Source organism: Leptinotarsa decemlineata, unplaced genomic scaffold, assembly GCF_025532065.1.
Source record: "Leptinotarsa decemlineata unplaced genomic scaffold, Ldec_3_MD MMD2_tig00001019_RagTag_RagTag, whole genome shotgun sequence".
NCBI lineage: Eukaryota > Metazoa > Arthropoda > Insecta > Coleoptera > Chrysomelidae > Leptinotarsa > Leptinotarsa decemlineata.
The window spans coordinates 2,465,644-2,482,286 of record NW_027412557.1 but is presented as its reverse complement, the minus strand read 5'-3'; the positions used below and the strand labels follow the sequence as shown (position 1 = coordinate 2,482,286).

At 33.3% G+C, this 16,643-nt stretch overlaps 1 protein-coding gene across 11 annotated transcripts in view; it reads right to left on the bottom strand.

Moving 5' to 3' along the window:
- The window catches only part of LOC111518249 (TOX high mobility group box family member 4), a 249,801-nt gene that overhangs the window by 105,026 nt on the left and 128,132 nt on the right, over positions 1–16,643 (bottom strand). For 3 of the 11 annotated variants that reach the window (XM_074175318.1, XM_074175322.1, XM_074175319.1), the window contains exon 2: positions 8,289–8,335. The exons of 6 other annotated variants lie outside the window; for them this stretch is intronic. Coding sequence is in view for 2 of the 5 variants with exons in the window: in XM_074175315.1 (XP_074031416.1) it covers positions 588–620 (33 nt within the window). In the remaining 3 variants the exon portion in view is untranslated. Of the gene's footprint in view, positions 1–587; positions 636–8,288; positions 8,336–16,643 lie in introns of those variants that run through there. 2 more of the 11 variants (XM_074175315.1, XM_074175321.1) reach the window with 1 other exon arrangement.

Below are 16,643 nucleotides of genomic sequence, written 5' to 3'. Positions count from 1 at the left end.
TCTAACACTATACAGAAAATAATGAATTTTAACTGATCAGTAATCAGGAAATATATAAGTATTACTCATTACAAGCTCATTACTGATTTTTGTCATGAATAATACCTTTTAGTCATACTAGTATTGTGTATTATCTATAATTTGCCACAACCTACAACTCTACTGCTTACTATATTTTGATTCTGCTATAAACTGGTAACGTAAAATTTAGATATGACAAAACGCTTTACTCTCAATCATTATTGGTTTTACTATAGTCTGCGAAAAAGTTTCTCAAGAATCAGTATTTATTGTCAATCTGTTTCATGTCTATTAAAAATACTATTATCTCACCGTTGTACGTCCCTTTCAACTCTACAAACTATCCAAACGAGCTACCCGAATATAAAACAACCAACGTAGTTGAAAAGTGGAACCACGTTATATTGTGAAATGAACTTAATGACGTAACTGATTAAAATTAAACGAAATGAATTTCACAGTTTGAACGGTCAAATTTGGATTCTGAACTGTAGTCACGATCACCAACAGAATGACTTAACGCATATTAACAACGAATAATAAACGTACACATGTTCATCACTTACTTGCAACGAACAAAAGGGTTCGCATGAAAGCATTCAGCAAAGAGCTCTTGATGATATTGTACTTGCGGAAAATGAAACAAAACATGCGGAGAGAAGAACAATAGCTTGAATATTGCACAACACTTGCTGTCAATCATCCTTCAAGTTTTTCTTATTGACAGCTTTTGTTGGAACTAATGAATGTTGAGCAAATACTTGAATACGGCATCATTTGCATCGTCATCCTTGTGACTGGCCAAATCAAAAACATTTATCTGACTTCTCAATAGTCCATGATTTTTTGTTGATTTGCAAATACGAAAATTAACAATCACTGAGCCGTTGATAAAAATAAATTTGATCCTATTAATATGTTCATTCCAGTTAGCTGGAGATAATTACTGTAACAGAAATAAAAGTAAAATGAACCAATAAGATTAACAGTACTGATTATTTCACAATTTCCTTCGATTCATTCAGTGCCAGCCATGTTACTTATGCAATATCAAGCCGTTGAAAATTCATGATTAGGAATTATGGAATTTATTGTTATTCATTCGTATGTTCATACTAGTGAATCAGTATCAATACAAAAGATAGGTTAAGTTCGGATAATGAAATTACTTTTAGCACAAACTAAAAGTGGAAAAATGGTTGAAACAATATATTTTCACATATAGCTCCTAATCATAAATAAAAGAGGAACGAGTATGATTATTTCAACTAAATTTGCATTTCCAAACATCACTTGTATTTTATTTGTCAGGAAATTTTCTTTTGTGAAGTATCCGTATTCAAAAACAATTCATTGTGAGATTACTGACACGCCCGAAGAAGCCATTGTATGGTGAAACATGTGTTGCCATTTTGTAAAATTGTTTAGTGAAAATCTCGCAATAAATTGTTTTTTAAATACGTAAGTAATGGATGTTCATCAAGTATCGGCCAATTCCATAATATCTATTATATAAAAATGAATTACTGTTTGTGGGTCTCGCTAAAACTCGAGAACGGCTGGACCGATTTGGCTCATTTTGGTTTTGAATTAATTGTGGAAGTCCAAGGAAGGTAACTCAAGAACGGCTGGACCAATTTTTATAATTATTGTCTCTTTGGATTTGTCTTCATCGGGAATAGAATAATAAGTATTGAAAAATGATATTTTATCAATGAAAATGATAATAATAATAAAATATCTCAAGAACGGCTGGACCAATTTTTATGAATGATAATGATAGAAGAACTCAAGAACAGCTACTGACTACGTAACGGTAACTGTTCAATATAACACGCATACATACATTTCACATTGACTTATTAGGTAATTTTTTTTGAATCACTGTTGAAGAAGCTACTGTATTAGTGAAACATGTCTTGATATTTCTCAAATGAAGTTTGTGGAGATCAAATCGTAATAATAGGGGAGCCCAAGCGGGGATTTCGGGATTTACTAAAGCGCGGCAGATTAATATACAGGGGGATACCTTGTACCCGGTTAAGTACCTCCACCAAATATGAGCCCCATATATAAGGCCGCCTGTGAGGGATAAAGGATCAGATTAGTAAAAAAAAATGATCATCAGAAATTCTCGAGCGCGTCAGATTAAGGTAGGGTGAGTAAATTACCTGCTAAAAAGTGTATATTTTAGTAATTTGACAATTTGAAAGTGACGTAAAGGAAGGGGAGGGCAGCAAAGTTGTAAAAAAATAACGCCATTTCGACATTCTCGAGCGTAGCTATTTTTTTAATTTGAAGGAAATAATTCAAGGATAACGAAAAATATATAATCCGACGATTTCCGCAAGCCGAAATAACAAAAATTCGTCGATGAAGTTTAATGCGTGCAGCTGTGTGATATCTACATTTTCCTCTCCGAGTTTCTATTCCTCTATTCTCTATTCACTTTTTCTCTATCTATTACTCTCTCACTCCGTCCCCACTCTGAATTCTGTTGCCATGACGCCATCACAGCTGATTATAGAGACTCGTTCGTGATGAAGATGATGATTAATTAATTAATTTATTGATGGATGTAGCCGTTACTACGTGGTAGGAAATCATAATGAAGAAAAGAGAAATTAAACTTTCTATGTTTTTTACCACTTTTATTTGTAACTAACGTTACTGCAGTTTCGTCCTATAAGTACATTTTCAAACTTATATATTGCATAAGTTTGAAAATGACCTTATAACGGGTGTCCCAGAGCTTTTAGGCCAGCAGATATCTCAGTCACCTGCAGAAAAAAATTGAAAAAAAATATGTATATCATAGAAGACCACCAGCACTTTCATGTAGCAGAGCGAAATCCACCCCCTCGTGAGCAACCCCTGCGAAACCATCCCTAACTTTTGTTTTTCAAATGGCAACCCCATGTTGTTTGTCGTTCAACTGACAGCTCTTGTTATTTCTCAACCAACGATATATCATAATTGTTCGAGAAAATTGAATACGTTAGTGGGTACTATTAACTGGACTGATCGAATTGTTCTGCATTGTAGACACCAGAAAAAGTGGACGCTACGCAGAAAAAGAGGCGATAAAATGTTAGAACTTTTTGTGCTTCCTTTCATTCCTCTGATATCTGGATGACACATTGCCATCAGTCGTCATATTGTTGTTGTATATCAAAATGCCTTTTACCTTCACTCCCAACGAATACGTTGATATGCTTTTAATTTTTGGTGAATGCCGAAAGGATAAACGTGCTGCGGAGAGGCTGTATGGGCAGCGCTTTCCTGATCGTCGACAACCAGGTCGTAATACGTTTTCGTATGTAGAAAATACCATGCGAACGGGATCATTTCCAGGAAAAACAGATCAAGTACATCCTACTCCCGTGCGAACTGAGGAAAATTGCATAAATGTGTTGGCCTACGCCGAAGCACATCCTCATATTTCGGTTCGTGCATTGGCGGTAGAGATTGGGATCAGTAAGTCATCTGTGCAAAGAATTTTCAAACAGTACAAGTATCATCCCTTCAAAATTCATTTACACCAAGGACTTAGACCTACCGATTTCGAAAGACGAACGGCATTCATTGCTCACATTCAAGTTTTAGTCCATGACAATCCAAACATCCTCAATCAAATCTTGTGGAGTGACGAATCCCGCTTCCATAATAATGGTACTGTTAATCGACATAACATGCACTATTGGTCACAGGACAACCCTCACTGGATTAGAGAAACCAATTTCCAAACAATGTGGGGTGTGAACGTGTGGTGTGGTTTACATAATGGACGACTCATCGGGCCCCATTTTTTCCAAGACACTTTGACGGGCCACCGATATTTACATTTCTTGGAAAACTGTTTACCTGCCCTCCTGGAAGATATTCCACTTGAAGAACGACAACAAATGTGGTGGCAGCAAGATGGTGCTCCTGCACATAACCATAATGTAGTTACTACATTCCTCAATGATACTTTTCGAGACCGTTGGATTGGAAATAGTGGACCTGTGCGATGGCCTGCACGTTCTCCAGATCTCACGCCACTGGACTTTTTCCTGTGGGGATATCTGAAACGAGTTGCCTTCGAAACACAACCAATGAATATTGACGATTTAACCCAAAAAATTTTAGAGGCTTGTCATACCGTTACTCCGGAAATGATTAGGGCTTCCTGTACTCGCGCGCTGATTCGGCGACTTGAAGCATGTGTGGCAAGTGCTGGCCAACATTTTGAACATTTTCTGTAGTATCATGTATCAAAATACAGATGACCTTAAACATTAATATTTCATTTGAGTTTTTATTTTCTATGATTCTGCATGTCATTCTACCTACCATGATACATCATTGACCGAGAAATGAAAAAGACTGTAAGTTGAACCAAAACAAACATGGGCGTGCCATTTGAAAAACAAAAGTTAGGGGTGGTTTCTTGGGGGTTGTTTACCAGGGGGTGGATTTTGCTATGCTGTATGAAAGTGCTTGTGTTCTCCTATGATACATATTTTTGTTTTAATTTTTGTTCTGCAGGTAACTGAGATATCTGCTGGCCTAAAAGCTCTGGGACACCCGGTATATTGTATAAATTTGAAAATGTCCTTATATTTTGTATAAGTTTGAAAATGTCCTTATAGGATGAAACTGCAGTAACGTTAGTTATAAATAAAAGTGGTAAAAACATAGAAAGTTTCATTTCTCTTTTCTTCATCAAATAATCAATTGATTATAAAAAATTAAATTTTTTGCGCATTTTTAAAAAATTATTTTCTTATAAATACAAGTATTCTACTTAAAAAACATACACTTATTTATTTGCATGCTATTTCCTGAGCTTTTCAATGAATTAAGTTCAATGAATTAATTTTTTTTTTTTATTGTTTTTGTCAGATTAAGCGGATCACTTTAGACTCTAAATAATGGTCAGATTATGAGGCAGCACGTCTAAAACATGAAGATAAACCATATATATCTTAATCTGACGCACTTGAGTATTTCAAAATGGCGAATTTTTTTGCACATTATAATAATGACCACCAGTTTGCGTCAGATCGAAATCGTCAGATTATTGGACGAGAGCTTTTTTTTGTTGCACTTAACACCCCCTCAGAAAATCTGACGCGCTCGATAAATTTTTTTTTCTTTTCAATTTTAACCCTTACGTACAACCACCGTAGGACATTGATACTATCAATATCTGACGCACTCAAATATGTCCATGCAACAGTATTTTTTTACATATTTGAGAATCTATAGCCGCTTTCCACACCGATGAAAAGGTATATATATTATATAACATTTTATTCTTCTTATCATCTAAGCTTTGCAACCTAGTATGTCTCAATGACGCTCTAGTAAATCCCCATTTTGTATCGTGGTATAAGGTGTAGTTTATGAAATTATTAGGTATACAACTTTCATACTCTACTACAAAATATTTTTTGAATACAAACTTTCAGATACGAATGCGCATTTTAACTAATGATTCACTAATGTCATAATTGAATCACTTTTTTTCAACTTTTTTTTTTCAAAACGTATAACAATGGAAAGGAACAATTATAATTGATACATTCATTTTGATATTTTTACCTTGAAATTTCCATGATATTTTGTTTCATTGGAGAAATGAAAAAAATGGAATGAAGGTTCATTTATTTCAATAGTGAATATGAATTGAAAGAAAAAATTGATAATGTTTACAGTCTGGCGTTATCTCGATGAATATTTTTTGATTATGTCATCTGAAACCAAATTTTATAGAATTTTATTAGAAAGAGAGCATATGCAGTCACTTCTATTGTTTTACACCTAATGAAAATTATTGTTATCATAGGTTCGTTACGGTGTTCGTGCCGATGAGGTTTAGAATACAAGTACAAAAAAATATTGTAATACGAGGTCTGTTCAAAAAATAAGGTGGATTTAATTTTTTTTGTTCATCAATTTCTATTTTGCCACTTTAGAAGTAGTCTCCTCAGATGTAATACACTTGTGCCAGCGTTTTCTAAATCTTCAAAGCAGTTCTGATATGCACTTTTTGGTCTGTCTCAGCTATTCAGTTTTCATTTCCTCAATCTCCCAAAATGCCGTTCAGTCATGGGTCTTTTCAATCTGGGGAACATGCAAAAGTCCCAGGGGGGCAAATCTAGTGAATACGTTGACTGATTAAGGTGTTGGTTTTGGTCAGAAATTACGAACAAGCAATAACGAGTGGACAGGTGCATTATCGTGATGCAAAAGCCATTAATTGATTGTTTTTTCTCAATGCCGGCTTTTTCCTCCATATTGCTCTCGCCAGCGGCGCATAACTTTTTTTGGTCTTGGCTCTGAGTGTTTTTAAGCAGTCAATTCCATTCTTTACACTGAATTTTATAAAAAAAATTCTGATCCATATAATATAATATAATCGCTACTTATATTATAAATAGTACTGTAAGTTTGTTTGTTATGGTTTCACGCGGAAACGACTCAACCGATCATCATGAAATTTTGTACACATGTTCTTGGAGGTATTAGAAGCAACACGGGATACTTTTTATATAAAAAATATTTTTTATGTAAGATAAAAGATTGTTTGTCAAAAAAATCTCAAAATCTAGCTACTAACGTCATCTAGCATTCCAGTAATGAAGTTCCAGTAATACCGTAATACTGTCGCAGTGTATTATTCACAGTCAATCCAATCCATTCAATTGACTATAGTTTCAGATGTTTGGAATTTTTCTATATGTATTGTTATACTCTTCTATCGTTCATATTTTTAGGTTACGTATCATTTTTGTGGTTAGTTGCCACTTAAATATTTTAACAATTCAATAAAGCATATTTTAAATTTTCGAAACTGCATCGTATATGTAATAATTTTTGAAAATTTCCAGCCAAGCATTAAAATATAGTTCTCATATTGATTCATTTCTATTTTACTAATACTTATTCAATGGCATGAATGCGAACGAAGCCGCGGGTATAGTATGAGCTAGTAGTATATAAAAATCTTGTGTCACGGTGTTTGTGGTCGCAGTTCTCTGAAACGGCTCTACCGATTTTTATGAAATTTTCTGTGTATATTTGGTAGGTATGAAAATAGTTGTAAAGTATATTTCACACCGCTAGATGATTAGTGTGTCCAGAAAAAAAAATATAGACTTTTTTTATATAATTTTTTAAAATGACAATGAATTTGATACCCTAATATAGAAATAATTTATATGACACAATAACGTTTTAAGGTTTGGCTAGTGATATATCGTAAACTGGTCTTCTGTAAGAAAGATCATCAAAAATGAAGGTTAATTTGACGTCAAAAAATTTGGAAATATTATTTCGAAATTTTTTATGGAAAATACGAAGTGAAAAACGGAAAACGGCTCAAAGTGAATAACTGGAAATAATTTGCGACTTTCATAACATTCATGACAAATTGATGAATTACTCCACTCTTAGTATTTTGTAGATTTTAGTACTGAAATCATACCACCCTATAGTGATGTATGCGGGAAGAGGGATCAGACCTTCCTTTGATATTTTATTAGTGGTATCAAAAATAAAATAAACATTTTTAAATACAGTTTTTTGTTAGTTTTCAGAAAAATGATTCAGTTAATAGATAATATGATTTTGAAAAAAAATCACTGAGTTCAGAGTTTGAAGTCGGAATTTATTAAAATTTCGAATTCAAAGTCAGAATTCATTCAAAGTCAGAATGATTGAATCGGAGTTTGCACTGAAAATTTTGTAATTTTTGAGGTTAAACTCGAAAGTTTGTTAAATGTCGACTAAAAAACGAAATTTAGTGAATTTAATTTTCAAAAAAATATGTGACCTTCCTAAGTCTTCGTATATATTATGTAAATGAAGAAATAAATGAAATTCTACATGTGTGTCAGCTATCCTATTAACGGAGACGATATGTATCTGAATATATCTCTCTAATCCTACCATATATGATAAAATTCAGAATACTGGAGTGGTTTTGATGATTAAAGAGCTTTGAAAACATTTTTGCAAGTGTCAATACTGACCGACTCTATGAAATCATGGCATCATATAATTCCACGTCAATTTGAGTCAAGACATGCAAATTTCTATTGGTTCTTCCTGTTGTTTACCATTTAATATAATCGTCATAATTTTATCTGAACTCTTTACTTAATTGGCCGTTTTATTACCATTTGACCTGAGCCAATAAAGCTATTTTTATTGTTCTAAAGTGAAAAGATAATTACACCAAAATAGAATAATTATTGCTACGATAACAAAATTTTTACCTTGAGTTATATTTGATGACTCAAATTGCTCTGGAACATGAACTGACCTGAAACAAAATGAATTATAATTAGAATAATGAACTGAATGTATAAAGTATGTGAAAGTGAAAAATGGTTCAGTTAGCTTCACTTTGAAAAATAATTGCTCCAGCTCTCTTCTTCAACAGTTTTCAATATAGATGAAACTAGAGCCAAAAAAGTCATTCGTGATCCAACACCAGACACCGATGTTTCGACACTCCTAGGTCTCATCAGTGGTGGTGGCTAAAATACGAATTATTATTGGACTCGAAGGAAAGCGTGAGTAGGAAACGGCCATAACAACGGCTCAATACACGAGTATCAAAAATACTCAAGATACCCAAGGCGGTTAGTTGCAAACATAGCTTCAACACAAATGTGTCCATTTTACATTCCAGTGAAATAAGGATTTGATGAAAATTCAAAACAAGAGACAAATTTCGGAAAAACCAAAAGTGGGGTGACACTTAGGTTTTATAATTTGAACTTCAAATTCAAGCAGAAAATTGGGAAATTTAAGCTCAGAGAAAGCTGTTTCATTTATTAAGGATAATATTCGTAACACATATGTGAAAATTAGTTGTTCATAATATCTAGTCAATTCAAAAATTCTTCAGTAGGCCAGTGAAAAAACCATTTTTCTGGAAAAACGTGGTTTAGCAGAAGATCCGATAATATAAAAGTTATCTCCGGAGCGCTACGTATATAAATATACAATATTTGCAGTAAATCGTTAGGAAATATTGAAATTATTAACAGTTTAAGTCTACCGCACACTAAACACTGAGTCATGCGAATAGAGAGAGAAACGTATGTCCGATAGAGAGGGAGAGCCTGCCTGCCACTGTCGTATGCGTGAGAGAAACGGAAGCCAGACGGACTGGCGCCGTTACGCGTTACGTAACGGCGAAGTTATCACTTCAAAAATGCAAGTCACAGACACGTGTATCTGGCTCATTGGCTTCATCAGTACGGTATTCCTGAGGCAAGGATAGTCAAACTTAGTTGCAAGAAGTAATACCAATGTACGGACTCATCAACGGAGGTCAACCAGACTCTCTGTAGTTTCGGTTGGTCTCGGGTCGTTGGCTTCACCAACTTCTCTACGAAGACTGGACTGAGTGACGTCCAGGTCAGGATATAATAAGATGGTTTCGCGAGTGATTTTGATACAAATTGAAATGAAGAAAATTCATTAACAAAGCACTCAAAGTTGCGAACCGCAGACAAGCGTTTTTGGTTTATGGCCTCATCAGTACAGTGTAGGTGTCTTGAGGTTAAATTTCATCAATGTTTCATGTTCTACATACATTAAGTGATATTTTAAAAAAAACATTAGTTTTGCACTGGCTTCTTGACAATAATCTCACATTTTGTCCTTAGGTATCATAACAACTGGTTGGTTATGTTATTACTTATACATCTTGTTATAATCGTATAATTCCTGAAGAAGAGCCAATTAGAGTCTCTAAAGTTTGAACAGAATAGAATTCTCTTTTCTTTTGTTTTCGCAATACCTGCTCTAAGAACATTCTGTTTCTGAAGTAACATCTCCTCTTGAAAAATATATGAATATGATATTGAAAATGTAGGTGTTAACAGATGGACAGATTTCAAACATCGTTACTGATATTTTTTAGAACGAAACAAATGTTATTGTTTCAAATTTCACGTTCTAATTATTTACTATGAAAGAAGTATTCTTTAGTGCTATTTCACTTAAACAGACCGTTTACAACAACCTCCCAATGTTTAAGAAAAGCTAGAGCTTTTGCTTATCAGCTATTCACAGTTTTTGATGAAATTAGTTTTCCAATTCACTTCATAATGTTCAGCAGCTTCTGAAGTTTTCAAGTTTCAATGGTAGTATGACAAACAAATGTCAACTAGTTCATTAGCGTTTGAAACAGGAAGTGATGAATTACTCCATTAAATAAATGTGATATTCTTCTCTTCAATTCGAGCTTCAATTAATAATATACAGTTAAGTGGATCCGGTCTAGCTGGATGGATGACGGCATCGTATTTCAACGAAACGGCCCCATTCACCCCAATTATTTTCCCTCGAAATATTTCCCTACAAATAATATATGTAATCTATGACATTGATTGATGAGATGAAATACTACAATTTCCAGGAAAATTTTGCAATTTAGATATTCATTTTTTCTAACATCAAGAACGGTTTTAACTCGTTACGAGTATTTATACAGTAGCAAGATGACACCATTCTCCTAAGAACTGGTAATAGTACGAGAACTGCTCAAAAAGTATTGGAAACGATCTACAATGAAAATATTTATTCGGATTTCCAAATAGACTTGCATATTTTCAGGTAACCAATTTCGAAAATATTTCTAGGGTTTTTGGTATCACACTTCTGCACAGCATCGATGCCTTTGTAACAATTCCAAATTTTCAAATATATTTTGTTATTTTCAAATAACTCATTGTTTGATATAATTCCAAACTGCACATAGTGGAATTATGAAATATAAACACTTTTCAAAAGAGATCAAACTCCATACGCATTTCATAATCAGGGGGGCTGCTGGTTTTAGTAACTGCGAAAAAAAAACTAGAATTTAAAAGTACGAAGAGCAAATGATCAATTATTGAATCATATATCAAAATGAATTGAAAATGGAATCAACGATTCTCAATTGAAAAATAGACTCTCAAAGATTCTGAAGAATAGCGTAAATCTGTATTGGAATATTGAAATGATATCTACAACTTCACAGGTATTATAATTGAGAATTACCACCTAAGATAATCTGCATGAAATTTCCATTACTCCATCTTTACACTGATTATATTCAGCCAAATATTTTCTTCTGCACATTCTTTATATTTTACTCATATCAAGCAACGTAGGGTATCTGAATATTGTTTCAGTAGCGAATAAATTCGCCGGAATTCTGTTAGAACCAAGGTTGGAACTTCTCAGAAAGTTTATGATTTTAATAGTGTTTGCGTAATATACATCAAAACTCAGAATGAATTTAGCAATATCATTTGGATGTAGTTATTTTCACTTAAGGATATAATATTTCCAAATGCAATGTATATTAAAATGGGATTTACCGTTAACAAGCTGCCGTCTCCTAATAAACGACAACCCTCAGAAGTTTAAATGTGTGTACCGAAATATTCAGACGAGTTATTTAAAACAAAAGTAATATCAAAAATAGAAAACAAATTATTATAACATGAATGAAAATTAATTGATGATGGGTTGAATAATGAGTAAAATAAATATCCGAACAATGTCCACTTATCCAATATTGAATAGCATCAGCAAAAAAACTGAAAGGATTAGAATGAAATACATTGGTAATCCTGGTAATCCTATTAATCCTACTCCTACTAATATTATCAATGCCTAAAGTTTGTGAGAATGGATGAACGTAATGTATATATTTACGTTTTTTACTTTTTCACGCCTAAACAGCTTAACTGTATCAAATGTAAGTTGGTATATAGAGAGATCATGACCTGGAATAACACATAGGGTAGGTTTCCAAGCTAACGCAGGTAAAACAGCAGGGAACAGATTGTATTGTATATTGATTGACTGACACTCTTATATTAACGTACAGCGAAACTACCGAACCTAGAATCTTGAAATATGCAGGTTGGTTCTTTGTATATCATAAATAAGCATAGAGAAAAGAAAACAGGAATTTCCACCCCCAAGAGGAAAAAATATGAGTTCACAGATTGTATTGAATTTAGTCAGTTTTGAAGTTGGAAACCTGAGGTTTTTGGTTACTAAAATTTGTTCGAAATGGTCTGTCACGAAACTTAATGTGACAAACAAATCTCCACGTGGGCGAAGCTGCGGGCATCAGCTAGTAATTTATATTTTTACTTTAAAAATACCGCAACTAAAAAAATATTTCAACTGCACTGAGTAAGGAATAACTTTGAGAATCGAATTATGTTACCTATAAACAAATTTCGCAAAACTAACACAATCGTCAACGACGTCTGCCCACACGCGTTTGCCCGCGTTCGCATCGCGTTCTCGGCGATGTCGCTTCATTGCCTAGACCGCCCCCTACCCCCACGCATTGTCCCCCGTCATCTTACAGTAGACGCGACGTGTAATGGCTTACTGCGTTGCGTCAAGTTGATCTTATCGTGATAACTTTTAAACAAGTCGTACAAATTACTTAGTGTAAAAGATAAAGTTAATCAATATCAAATACTTAAAATAACAATTGTATCAATTTCTATATGAATTTGACAGATATTCTAAAATGGGTATTGTAAAAAAGTATATAATTGAATTGTACTTATGGCTCAGTATTTTACATATAGTTGCTACCACATAAGAGATAGACATATACTGTTGAGGACTTATTTAGAACTATTTAAGATAAACAATCTTACGGTACATTATCTACATGTAACTCAGACGGTATAGGTAGCGCACGCCAAGATAGCTCTCAGGGAGCAAGAATTTTTCCGACTTACTTAAAATTTATCGTTATATTATGACCAAAAGTACACTGATGTTTCTTGAGGCAAGTGTCTTACTGCGAAACATTGATGTCTACCAGTGAACATGTAAGTGAAAATTTTATATTCATTTAGTAAATTTTGTAAAAACCCAGTGAATGATATCTGATTTAATTTCATAACGAATGTTTGGAATACAAACTGAGTGAAAAGAAGTGTTTTCTGTATAATTCAGTATTCATATGAAAGTATTTGTTTCGAAAGAGTTTTTCTTTCGTGTAATTCAATGTTTATATGAAAGTAGCTATTTCAGGAAGGCTTTTTCTTCCAGATTTGTGCCTGAAAGTTACTTCTCTGTATGATCTACACATCTATGTATACAGTAACTTCTTTTAAAATTGATTACTTCCTTCCTTTCTTTGGAAGATTCCCACTTTTTTCTGATTTTCGTATATTTCAGTGTTCACATAAAAAGTAGTTCCAGTTTGTATCTGAAAGTAACTTATGTGCATAATCTACACATCTCTGTAGAAAGTTCATTTTGTAATTTTTTCATATTTTTTATATAAAGATGGAGAAGTAGAAAGTCAAGAACTTTTTTTCCCAAACACTAATATTTCTAAAAAATATACGCCTTTCAGTTTAGGTAAATTTATACATTTTGACATCCAATGAATATTGACGTATGTGCATAAGAGGGAGACATTTAGTCACGATAAAATATGAGTATAAAGTAGGAAAACTTTCAAGAGGATCATTTGGTTATTTCAGCAAATGAGACTAATAATTTATATGATGGTGGTGTTAAAGTTTTAATGGAACCTCAAAGTTTGCAGATAAATGCTGAACTTGCAAGCCATAATGGATTATTAATATTGCTAAGAATGAAAAATGATCGTATGGCGTTTTCGATGAGGAAACTTTGTTATCAAATCGTTGCGCTGATGTTTATTATGGCTTGACTTGAATTGAGAATACAAACATTTGTAGAATATTCCTGTAGATTTTGAAACACCCCATATTTATATAACTATTTATAATTGTTGCTTTCAGAAGCCTTTTGTGAACCGAAGAAAAACAGGAATCTCCTATAATAATCGGGTTACCGATAGTTTTACTCGAAAAGGACTGAGCCACTCTGGAATGAAAATCTCTGAAAAGCAGAGCGGGTGCACCAATGATGTTGGAATATACAGGATAAACATGAGAAAAAAGAAGAATCTCACACCATGAAAATCTTTAAGGTTCCTCTGGTTAAATCGGATTATGCAAGCTTGTCATCTCCCGAAAGTTAAAATTTTGAGTGGAAGTGTACAATTGAACCAAGATGCATAGAATATTGCTGGTGTGATCACTTGGACCCTTTCCCCATGTAAAATAATTTGTCAAAACCTTCCGATCTAGGGCACTCTTGATAAAGAAATGATAAGATCCAATAAATTTCAGTATTTCATCACAGAGGTGCTGGGTACACCCAGCTGGGTTCACAATGTCAAGTTGGTACTTGTGAATAAATTGAAATTGGATGAAAGATTTTTCACATCATAAATTGAAATTTTGAACAAAATATGCCTGACAGATTCCGACTCTTGAACCATCTAACAACATGTGTACAAAGAGGGATAAATATCATTTCTCATTTCGAGAGTTTTTAACAAAACAAAAGCTAACAAAACAAAAGCTATGGATCTTAAACCGAAGTAATGGCAGGCAAAACAAAAAGTGCAGCAGAAATACTCTTGGCTGACACATGACTCATTACTACTACTCAAAGAGTAAAAAAAATAAAAATAAAAAAAATGTGTTTGTTAAACGGTTTTATTGAAAAAAAATAATGATGCAGATAATGTACTAAAAACTGAAAAATAATTCGGAAGATCCTAGGTAGCAGTCATTACCCCATTCTCATCAGCAATCTGAGGTATTGATCAGATAAAAAATAATAACATCGTTGGCTGTAGTATTCACATATTTATTCAGGTTTTCATCTGATCAATACCATTGATCAGATGACGATGAAAATAGATCATTGATCTATTTTCATCGTCAATAAAACCGTTCAAAACATTTTTTATTTGTTTTATTGAAATTTTCGATAAAAACAATAAAAAATTGTTGAGACAAGAAAGAGGCTAGGAAAAAGCTTGAAATAACTTGATATACCTCAAATGCAATGAGGTCTCGAAATCAAAACAAATAGCTATCCAAAAAAGGTGTTGGCTTGATATCTATCTTTTGTGCACCCCCTCAAGTCAGTAGCAAAATTTCTAAAATTATGGAATAGTTCACATATTTAACAATTACAATTATTACAATAATTACAAAAATCATTATTCTGATGTGGTCACTGTGATGGTTCTCTTGTTTCATGTAAACTGACACTTATTACTAGTAACATTTTCCAAAATCTATATTGATAATTTGTTTCAATTTTAGGTCACAATAAAACAATTTCCTGAAAAATTTCTTTTTTGTTATAATAGATCTTCTCCCAATTAGGTTCCCTACCGGAAATTTTGGTACCTCCACAGCTGGTTCAGTGTGCTATATATATATGTGGAGTTGATTATCCGTATCTGGCACATTCATCAGCTTTTTCGATGCCTGATACCCGAGTATATTGGCACCCAGTATAGAAAGATAAGATAACTGATGACTGTACGTCAGTTATCCCAGTTTTTCACCGCATTTCCCGAAACTTTTGGGTCCATTAGTGATATAAGTGCATCATTACTGTCTCGTTGAGACCTAAAATTGTTGTTGCTTGAGTATGTTGACCATACTGTGATGAATATCGACCAAGCCGGTAACTGAAATGTAAATTTTTCCCCAAGCAGTAAATTCAAGCTCTCGTTCCATGTTTGAATTTTGACCCATCAAAGACATCAAATTTCACCTAATTTCTCAGTCGACCTTTCGACAATGTTGGAAATCACACACTAAAAACAAAAGAACACAAAAAAACTTAACCTTGAATGAATTCTGAATGAATTAAAAGCATACTAGAAAAAATGTTACTAAATACCTGAAGTATTCATAACAGTAATGCACAATTACTCATGTATGAGTATTGGACGTACAGAATAACAAGCGATTCATAAATTTATAATGCGAAAATGAATTGAACACAATAATGTGACAAATACTTGACACAACAAGCGGCCATATTTTGAATGAATGCATAATGGTTGTGACATTAAGAATAGATTAACATTTAACAGTGGCATACGACCAATAACGTGTGAAATGAATTCGAAAATTGTTTTATTGTTATATGAATGACTTTTAATAATGTTTATTACAGTCTATTGATAATTTATTGGTTCATTGTAATGCTTGTTCCATTGTTGGTACGGATTGGAAAGTTATTGGATGTTCACAAGTTAACGGATTCAGTCCTTTCTTGAAGCATACTGTGACATACACTTGAAACAAGTTATGTTCTAGACCATGTATCCATTAATCTTAGATTCAGATAAAGGTTTCATACATATAGCATGTAGGTGATCTACTTGATTCTAAACTAATCTATCCTTTATGAGGTATCTTCCATAAATGTGTTAAATATAATCCATCGTGGTATTAGCCGGGAGAGTTATTTTCCGGCAGGCATTTATCAGAATCCACTGTGTAGTTATGTTGGGAGAGAGTAATGTTTCGAAATTTCGAAATATTTGATTTTCCTATATTCATCTTTGCTTTTTGTTCTCTCTATGTACCTATGTCTCTGAACAATTGTTTACATAAGTTTATATACCATAACTAAAAATAAGGGACACTGCCGATGCATTCGTGAATGCCGAAGTTAAAGTGAACATTTGAATATACTCACATCCGCGAATGCAGATAAAATATTTGAGTTGAAGA